General features: G+C 41.7%; 1 protein-coding gene across 2 annotated transcripts in view; it reads right to left on the reverse strand.

Annotated features, from left to right (window-relative positions):
- ICE1 (interactor of little elongation complex ELL subunit 1) overlaps positions 1–10,946 on the reverse strand; it is a 70,558-nt gene that overhangs the window by 50,761 nt on the left and 8,851 nt on the right. For both annotated transcript variants that reach the window (XM_018065602.1, XM_018065601.1), the window contains exons 2-4: positions 4,518–4,576; positions 3,808–3,842; positions 366–384 (exon numbers count right to left, since the gene is read on the reverse strand). In XM_018065602.1, the coding sequence (XP_017921091.1) occupies positions 366–384; positions 3,808–3,842; positions 4,518–4,576 (113 nt within the window). The remainder of the gene's footprint in view (positions 1–365; positions 385–3,807; positions 3,843–4,517; positions 4,577–10,946) is intronic.

Raw genomic sequence — 10,946 nt, forward strand, 5'->3', positions numbered from 1 at the left:
AGTAGCGTTGTATACAACACTACTAAATTCTAAATAAGATCATTTTAAATTATTTAAAATATACACAGTGAACAACCACATTAAATTGTCCAATTCACAGAGACACTAACTGATAGCAATAAGCTTCAACTCAAGCCACATGGTCAGTAAAAGTAACTGAAAAACCAAACCCTAGCTCGTAATTTGAGATCTCAGTGAGCATTCACTTAAACAACTTAACAGGAAGGAAAATGTACATCTTTTATTATGAGTGCTCAAAAAGCCGACATAATGGGTCAATTCCATGTGGCACTTTGTTGACTTTGTGTAGAAATCTAGTCCAGTAAACGCCTGCCCCGAATCGATTGTGAAAACAGGCAGCTTACCTTCTTGCAAACTGCAGCTGTGAGGCTTGTTAAAGAAAACTGTGACCACTCTACAGGCACCAGGTACCGGTCTGAAGACAAAACTCCCTTTAAAACTGTGATAGTCTGTGTTCAATACACATACAGGTAAGATCATAATTTCTAGAAAACAGCATTCAAAATTCCACCTGTAGCATATGATAAAAAGCTTTTTACTGAGCTACTCCTAACTTACAGCATTAGCCTAAGTCGAAATATATATTTCTCTAAATTAAAAGATTCTTAATTAATTGTATGATTAATATGAAACTCTAGACAAAAGCAAAGACCAAGGAATAAACAACTAATGAAAATGACCTTGAATCCCCACACATCCTGCCTTGCCTTTCTCAGAGTCCAGAGCACAGTTCCAGCAAATAAGAGTTATGTACTTACTAAAATCGTATACATTTATGTATCTATATGTTTAAGGAATACAGGTGGCTCAGATGGTAAAGAATTAGCCTCCAATGCGGGAGACCTGAGAAAAGAAATACAAGCAGAACATAAAATCTGAAAAATCTTTCACTTTTACAGTCTGCACAGTTTGATAACTCCATTTCCCACCACGCTGCCGGTAAAATATTACCGGAGACAGCAGTTTCATCTTTACGCTTCATCTCCTGTAAAACCCTACTCTCATATCACAATACAGAAATGCCTATCGGTCATAACATGTCTGTATCCTCCTCTATTAGAATATAAACTTCTAATGGAGTATATATTATTCATCCTAAATTACTGCAGTCTTTGCAAGAAAGAAAAATTCACAAAAATTTCTGATGAAATAAAATATACCCTCTGTCCTATAGAAAGAGAAACTGATAAACAAGAAGACGGTCAGAATGACACAAAAGAGTACAGAAAGGAAACTAAGGCAAGGTGAAAAGACACCCCTCAGGATGGGAGAAAACAACAGCAAATCAAACAACCGACAGAGCACCAACTTCCAAAATATACAAGCAGCTCGTACAACTCAACACCACAAGGCAAGCAAGCCGATCCAAGAGTGGGGAAGACCTAAACAGACATTTCTCCAAAGAAGACATACAGGTGGCTAACAAACACATGGAAGGAAGCTCAAGGTCACTCATTATCAGAGAAATGCAAAGCAAAACTTCTATGAGAGATCACCTCATACCAGTCAGAGTGGCCATCATCAAAAAGTATACAAGCAACAAATGCTTAAGAGGGTGTGGAGAAGAGGGAACACGCTTGCACTGTGGGTGGGGATGTGAACTGATACAGCCACTGTGGAAGACGGTATGGAGATTCCTTAAAAACTAGGATAAAAACTAGGCCATATGGTGAGATGACCCAGCAATCCCACTCCTAGACATACACCCTGAGGAAACCAAAATTGAAAGAGACACACGTATCCCATCGTTCACTGCAGCACTACTGACGATAGCTAGAACATGGAAGCAGCCCAGATGCCCACGGACAGGTGAATGGATAAAGAGGTCGTGGTGCACATACACAGTGGAATATGACTCAGCCATAAACAGGGACACATCTGAGTCAGTTCTAATGAGGTGGATGAACCTAGAACCTATTATACAGAGTGAAGTGAATCAGAAAAAGAAAGATAAATACTGCATTCTAACACATATATACAGAATCTAGAAAAACGGTACTGAAGAATTTATTTACGGGGCAACTATGGAGAACCAGACAGAGAATAGACTTATGGACACGGGGAGACGGGAGGAGAGGGTGAGATGTGTGGAAAGAGTAACATGGAAACTTACATTACCATATGTAAAACAGATAGCCAGTGGGAATTCGCTGTATGCCTCAGGAAACTCAAACAAGGGCTCTGAATCAATCTAAAGGGGTGAGGTGGGGAGGGAGGGAGTTCCAAAAGGGAGAGGATATACGTATCAGTTCAGTTCAGTTCAGTCACTCAGTCATGTCTGACTCTATAGCTGATTCATGTTGAGGCATGACAGAAAACAGCAAAATTCTATAACGCAATTATCCTTCAATAAAAAATAAATTAATTTTTTAAAAAAAGGAGTACAGAATCAAGTCACATAAGATGCTGTATTAAACCGACAGCACTGGTACCTCAGGCTGCAGAGTAAATCACTGCATACTGGAGGTGCAATGAATACACACTGTAAGCAAATGTCAGCTGTGTTTATTGAAAAACAATATCTGTATTTACCTGTAGTTGAGGTTGAAGCAGATCACCCCATTATAGGGGGAATTCAAGAATAAGTTTTATCAATTTTTAATAAACTATTCTAATAATTTTGATCTTAACAATTTCATAAAGTTTAGGAAAGCAGCTCAGTAACTTCCCTGCTAGAAGACATCTGTCATCACCTCAGAAAGTCCATACCATTTCTTCCAGAAAGGACACAATGAGTACATATCTGCCTCCTACTGGAATCAACTGCCTATTTCCTTGTTTTGCTAATTAAAGGTATTCACAGTTTTCACACAGCTTTCAAAACCAAAGTTATCACTCTTGTAGTAACACAGACTTATAGTTAAACAGATGGACAGTTTCAATAAATAAAACACAAGAGGAGATTTTCAGAGGCCTGTTGTTTTAAATGTAAAATTTCAGATACTAAAGAGATTGGAATGCTACGCTTTGATTTTATTACTCCAATGATACAAATCAGATATGATGGTACCAACACAAACCAATAACTGATGATCACATGTGAGTTTAGGAATGCCAGAAACAAAACTGAAACCAGTCTTAGGTTAGTGCAAAACCTAAACAGGAGCATTTGCTCCAACACTGAAGCTTGAGCTGCAGGTCAGTGAATCCCTAAAAATACGTATGTTTATTGTCATAGGAGAGACTTAATTTAGCTAAGTATTAGCACAGCATGTGGCAGAATAACTGGGCACACAATTTCCCCCCTTTCAAGAAAATACAGAAGCCGATTTGCTCCAGGTGGCTCCTGAACAAGTGGGGACTCAGAGCCCAAGAACTGTCCAGCGTATACAAAAGTACACTATGACTTGGCAAATATTTATTACTCTCTACAAATCACAAAGCTAATTAACAAAAGTTAACCTTCCAACATTCTGATACTCCTACAGTGTAATTCTTACAGAAACTCCCAAATCTTCTCACAGCATCATCTCAGCTTCACATTACTCCTAAACCTAAAGAACATAGGTGATTTCCTCAGTGCAAATGAAAAAGACCGACTCTTTAAAAAGCTTACAAAACCTGAGAAAATCAGCATTAATGACAAAAACAAAACATTCTGAAACAAGGAGATGAGCAGCCTTGATTTAGCATGTGTCTAGAGCAGAAGACAGCTGCTCACTGAGCTTATCAGAGGCACGTCCTACTTTGAATCCGTAAACACCCCTTCCCAAAGGATAACCATGAAAATTATCACATTTGTTTACATTCTTAAAAATTCAAAGGAAAAACCCAGTAAAAGGATATCATCACATTTCTTCTGATATTCTGTTAACAAATTACTGCAACAAAGAAAAGAGTTACGTTACTTTTGAATCTAGAAAACACACTACGTTTCAAGCTTTTTTCAAAATGTACAAGGCACTCTTCTCCCTAGGTTTCCTGCAACAAATTTAATTCATTAAATATATGTGCACACGCATGCATATGCAGAACCTTAAATTCCTTAAAAGCACTGCACATATATGAGTTTTTAATTTAAAATTCCTTTGATCTAAATACTATCTTTGCCCATAAATTCCTGTGATTTTTAAAGGATTAAAAAAACAATCTCACACCATGACCATGAACTACCACAAGGAAATCCATCCAGTCCTAAAGTTAAGAAGGCTTTAAAGAATTTTTAAAGCTCTTAGAATTTTTAACATTTCCAGCTTAGCAGAAGTTATGTCCTAGCCCCTGAGCTTTGCTGTAAAGGTCTGAAAGCACTGGGAGCTGAGACCGTGCAAGTCCCACGGTGCGGCCACACACCAGAGAAGAGTGCACACCCGTAAGACCAGAGGCCTCCCCGAGGCCAGGCCAGGCCCCAAGGAGCTGCACTGCCCCCCACAGCACCACGTGGGCCCCGGGCGAGCAACCCCCTGTCTACCCTCAGCCCAGGGCACCACCACCACCACCCGCTCCAGCTTGTACGTCAGGTTCATGCGGTTCGGCCAAACACACGAAAACATACTCACTCGGTGTTAATAATTTTTTGCTTCAAGGTAATTAATGCATCAACGTATTCATTCAAATTCTGCAAGAAAAAAAGCTGCAGTTAGCCATTTGTTTTTATAATATAAACTTTTCTGTAACATTTATGATAAAATATAAACAGACAGTTCACTATATTATACAAATGCAGAAATATGTGAGTCTATTATCTACGTTGTACTTAACACCCCAGGGATATTCTGTGTGACACTGGGCCCTTGCTCCATCGCTCAGAAGCTCCTTCTTTACCTGAACAACCACACATTAACAGCAAGATGCTCTGCCTGTGCGTGCTTTTTCACTGTGAGAGCTCAATAAGCAGTCACTGTTTTAGTTCACTCACTACTATTCACCACCAGTCTACACTTCACTCTGTGTTATTTCCAAAAGGACTTAATCCAAAAATACACGTAAACTCAAAAACAGCAAAGAGTGAAAAATAACATGGGAAAGACAAACAGGAATATTAAAATAGGGTCAAGAGTCAGTGATGTTTCTTTCTACAAGGATCTATTTTATATTTTAGGGACAACTACAAATTTGGCTCTGAATTATTGCTACCAATTTGATGGAAAAAATTAACTGATTGTTCAAAATGTTTCTAATACTTAAAACTGAACAGATATTTTTTAAGTGACTTTTTCCTTTACTGTCTCCTTTTTTCATTGATAAACATTTCGGAACTAAGAACTTATTTTTCATTAATTTTCCCCAAAATGTCTTTATCTAACTTATTTTGAGAATTACAGAACAATTTCCCTTCACACTAATGCGCATTTTCTTTGCAATCATACATGTAATATTTATTGAAATAAGAAATCAACACATTAAAAAGTATGTACCTTCTTATATAATCTCAACACCTGTCAAAAGCCACTCTTACTTTCTGTACATATCTTTTCAGAACTTCACTGTACATTTAAAGCATGTCTGGATGTATTCAATTCACCATTTTCCCATGGAAGACCAGGTTGGGTCCTTTTCAGTCTTTACCATATTGTTAATAATACACTGGGCAATACATTTTTTTGCCCAGTCTTCTGGGAGGCACCTCTATTTTCAAATCCGAACAGGCTCCCTGCATTAGTGATAGCTGGAAGCTCGATCATCTCAGAACCGTGTTTTTCATTTATATTTCTTCATGAGTGAAACTGAGAAATCACCCTTGTCTCTTGGGGCCATTCTTAGAAAAAATTTTAAAAGTTCTTAAAAGTTAAAAACAGACACCCACTAGGACAGCTAAAATCAAACTGACAGGTAATAACAAGCGCTGGTGAGCATGCAGAGAAGCTGGAACTCTCCTAACACTGCTAGTGGAACAGGAACTGTACAGCTGCTGCGGAAAATAATGTCACAGCTCCTCAAAATGCTGAACAGCTAACTGTATGATTCAGCAATTCCACTCCAAGGTATACACCCAGAAGTGAAAGCACATGTCCAGGCCAAGTTTGTACACTCTTATTTAAAGCACTTCCCAGGTGGCACTAGGGGTAAGGAACTTGCCTACTAATGCAGGAGATACGGGCTTCATGGCTTGATCCCTGGATAGAGAACGTACCCTGGAGGAGGGCATGGCAACCCACTCCAGTATCCTTGCCTGGAGAATCCCATGGAGAGAGGAGCCTGGCAGGTTACAGTCCATGGGGTCACAAAAGAGTTGGACACCACTGAAACAAGTTGGCATTTAAAGCACCATTTATTCACACTAGCCAAAAAGTAGAAATAAACTAAACATCAACTGATAAACAGATGAATCATCATCTAATGAAGGAAAAAATAAAACGTGGTACAGACGTGCAATGTGAATATCTGACAATGAGCAGAAATGGATGGCCCATGCTACATCGTGGATGAACACTGAAAACCTGCTCAGTGAAAGAAGCCAGTTACAAAAGGCTAACGCTGTGTGCTCCATTCATGTGAACTGTCCATAACAGGCAGAGACAGACAGCCAGAAAGCACACTGGAGACCACCAGGGCCTTGGTCTGGGGAATCAGGATGACTGCTGATGCTTAATGGGTTCTTGGAGAGGGCACAGGAGCAAGAAAGACATGTTTAACAAGTGGTAACCAGTTTCCATAACTGTCAATATATTAAAACCACCTAACTGTACACACTAAATGGATGAACTTACAGTATGTGAATTATACTTCAACAAAACTGTTTCAGCTAAATTAAAAACAGGAAAGCAAAATAAAAGACTCAAAAGATTTGGTGGTAAAACTGAAAAAAAAAAAAAAAAAGCCCTCCAAAAAAGCAGACATGGCAAAGAATTCAGAAAAGTAAAAGCAATCGGCGCGTCAGTGCAAGAAGTCTCACCTGCCTGATAAAGAGTCTCGGGAAGAATGGAAAAGACAGGGAGATCACCAAACACTAAAATTTCAAGAAGAAAAACCCAGAACTGCGGCCACAGTTGCCAAACTGAAAGGGCCCAGCACAAGGATCCAAACTGGATCCAAACCAGGAAACAGAAGCACAAAATTTCAGAGCCTGAGGCAAAATAAGGGTCCTGTAAGAGTCATGAGAGAGAAAAAGTCAAAGTGACACAGTTCAGCTCAGTTCAGTCGCCCAGTTGTGTCCAACCCTTTGCGACCCCATGAACCGCAGCACGCCAGGCCTCCCTGTCCATCACCAACTCCCGGAGTTCACTCAGACTCATGTCCATCGAGTCAGTGATGCCGTCCAGCCATCTCATCCTCGGTCGTCCCCTCCTCCTGCCCCCAATCCCTCCCGGCATCACAGTCTTTTCCAAAGAGTCAACTCTTCACGTGAGGTGGCCAAGTACTGGAGTTTCAGCTTTAGCATCATTCCTTCCAAAGAAATCCCAGGGCTGATCTCCTTCAGGATGGACTGGTTGGATCTCCTTGCAGTCCAAGGGACTCTCAAGAGTTTTCTCCAACACCACAGTTCAAAAGCATCAATTCTTCGGTGCTCAGCTTTCTTCACAGTCCAACTCTCACATCCATACATGACCACTAGAAAACCATAGCCTTGACTAGACGGATCTTTGTTGGCAAAGCAATGTCTCTGCTTTTGAATATACTATCTAGGTTGGTCATAACTTTCCTTCCAAGGAGTAAGCATCTTTTAATTTGATGGCTGCAATCACCATCTGCAGTGATTTTGGAGCCCCCCAAAATAAAGTCTGACAGTGTTTCCACTGTTTCCCCATCTATTTCCCATGAAGTGATGGGACCAGATGCCATGATCTTCGTTTTCTGAATGTTGAGCTTTAAGCCAACTTTTTCACTCTCCTCTTTCACTTTCATCAAGAGGCTTTGTAGTTCCTCTTCACTTTCTGCCATAAGGGTGGTGTCATCTGCAAATCTGAAGTTATTGATATTTCTCCTGGCAACCTTGATTCCAGCTTGTGTTTCTTCCCGTCCAGCGTTTCTCATGATGTACTCTGCATAGAAGTTAAATAAGCAGGGTGACAATATACAGCCTTGACGTACTCCTTTTCCTATCTGGAACCAGTCTGTTGTTCCATGTCCAGTTCTAACTGTTGCTTCCTGACCTGGATATAGGTTTCTCAAGAGGCAGGTCAGGTGCTCTGGTATTCCCATCTCTTTCAGAATTTTCCAGTTTATTGTGATCCACACAGTCAAAGGATTTGGCATAGTCAATAAAGCAGAAATAGATGTTTTTCTGGAACTCTCTTGCTTTTTCCATGATCCAGCGGATGTTGGCAATTTGATCTCTGGTTCCTCTGCCTTTTCTAAAACCAGCTTGAACATCTGGAAGTTCACGATTCACGTATTGCTGAAGCCTGGCTTGGAGAATTTTGAGCATTACTTTACTAGCGTGTGAGATGAGTGCAATTGTGCAGTAGTTTGAGCATTCTTTGGCATCGCCTTTGAGATTGGAATGAAAACTGACCTTTTCCAGTCCTGTGGCCACTGCTGAGTTTTCCAAATTTGCTGGCATATTGAGTGCAGCACTTTCACAGCATCATCTTTCAGGATTTGAAATAGCTCAACTGGGATTCCATCACCTCCACTAGCTTTGTTCGTAGTGATGCTTCCTAAGGCCCACCTGACTTCACATTCCAGAATGTCTGGCTCTAGGTGAGTGATCATACCATCGTGATTATCTGGGTCGTGAAGCTCTTTTTTGTACAGTTCTTCTGTGCATTCTTGCCACCTCTTCTTAATATCTTCTACTTTTGTTAGGTCCATACCAGTTCTGTCCCTTATCGAGCCCATCTTTGCATGAAATGTTCCCTTGGTATCTCTAATTTTCTTGAAGAGATCTCTAGTCTTTCCCATTCTGCTGTTTTCCTCTACTTCTTGGAACTGATCCTGAGGAAGGCTTTCTTATCTCTTCTTGCTATTCTTTGGAACTCTGCATTCAGATGCTTATATCTTTCCTTTTCTCCTTTGCTTTTCGCTTCTCTTCTCTTCACAGCTATTTGTAAGCCTCCTCAGACAGCAATTTTGCTTTTTTGCATTTCTTTTCCATGGGGATGGTCTTGATCCCTGTCTCCTGTACAATGTCACGAACCTCATTCCATAGTTCATCAGGCACTCTATCTATCAGATCTAGTCCCTTAAATCTATTTCTCACTTCCACTGTATAACCATAAGGGATTTGATTTAAGTCATACCTGAATGGTCTAGCGGTTTTCCCTACTTTCTTCAATTTTAGTCTGAATTTGGCAATAAGGAGTTCATGATCTGAGCCACAGTCAGCTCCCGGTCTTGTTTTTGCTGACTGTATAGAGCTTCTCCATCTTTGGCTGCAAAGAATATAATCACACAAGTCACATACAAAGAACCTGGAATCAGAATATCTTCTGACTCCAGCAAGCATCCAGAGACCTGAGAAAGCAAGCCTTTAGCATGTTGGGGGAAACCGAATTCCAAGGTAAAATTCCACACAAGCTATCAATCAATCACGATGGAAAACAGATATTCTAACACTTGCAGTCTCCGCAAACTCACTCCCCAGATGACCCTGCTCAGGGAGGTACCCAAGAACGTGAACAGAGCCCACCCTAATCATGAGATAAACGGAGAGAGGACGAGGCAGGCACAAAACAGAGGTCTGGAGAACCCAGCAGGGCAGCTGGGCGCCAGACTGGGGCAGGCCCAAGGGCTCAGAGGGGATTTTTCTCCTTGAAAACCCAGTGGAATGAAGGCATTAAGCGGATCTAACTGACAGAGCTGCAAGGGAACGTGGCGTCATCACGCACTGAGATGGATTATTTTTTAAGTAACCTCTTCCCACCCACCCCCAATTCTCTTTCAAGTTCTCTGCAAGTCAATGTCATCTTCCCAGCCTTGCTTCCAGGGGCCATTCTGTAATGTCCAGAACTGTGCCAGACACAGTCCAGAAACCTCAGGCCCTGTGGTTAGACAAAGCTGGGCTTAAATTCCTCTTCCACCACTTTCTAGAAGGGTGCACTGGGCAAACCAACTTAACTTTCCTGCCTCAGTACTATTCCCAGTTTTACAGACAAGAAGACTGAAACACTGGTTTGCATATGTTTGGGGGTGGGGCAGGTTATGTATCTGGCTTGCTATCAGATTAAACAGAAGCAGCCATATAAAGCATTTAACTTCATCTCTGCCATATTAACATTTTCAAGATTAATCCACTGAATTAAGGATATAGCTATTAATCAGGGGAAACACTAGAAAACACAGAGGTAAGGAAAAATAACTGCAATTTATTCCATATTTGGCTCTAACAAACAGTCATAATGATGTCAACTCTGAATAGTGACCTAAGGGGCATTGCAGCTACACTGAGAGGATTGTTTTTTCCACTGGAGGCGGGGGGTGTAGGTCCAGCCTCACCCTCGAAAGGCAGAAATGGAAAAATAAGTCTGAAACTGGAAAACAAGAAGCAGCGACATACCTCTATTATTTAACTATATGCAACAGTGCAAACAAAACTGGCATCTCTCAAGAACACGGACAGGCTGGCTGGGGGCTTAACAAATCTGGTGCGTCTAGCTGTCTTTCTAAACTACGCTCACACAGAACTCTGACTTTAAAAACTTAAAATCACAAAACGCAGCATTACCCAGGAAAGCAGCATACAACACCAGGTGAGGACCATGCCGTGGTGGCCACCGCACCCCAGTCCCTGACCTCTCCTCTGGCCCGGCTGGCAGGTCTGCCGCTGCGCTGTCCTCATGGAACAGTCTCTGGGGCTTCTCCAACCCCGCTCGCAGTCAGGGCCGCTAGCAATGCGTCTGGGAACCGTGACTGCGCTGTGGAGCGGGGGGCGGCAGGCCCCAGCTGACCGATCGCCCGCACATGCATGCTGTGCCCTCCCGGTGCCCAGGCGGGGGTGTCCTGAGACCACTCTCCCGCGGCCCGTGCTCTCCTCTGGAACCCCGTTGCCGCTGTCTCTGTTCTATGTCTCTGTGCGGACACAGCTTCCTCTCCTTCGGGAGCTTCTG

This window comes from Capra hircus, chromosome 20, assembly GCF_001704415.2.
Source record: "Capra hircus breed San Clemente chromosome 20, ASM170441v1, whole genome shotgun sequence".
Lineage (NCBI taxonomy): Eukaryota > Metazoa > Chordata > Mammalia > Artiodactyla > Bovidae > Capra > Capra hircus.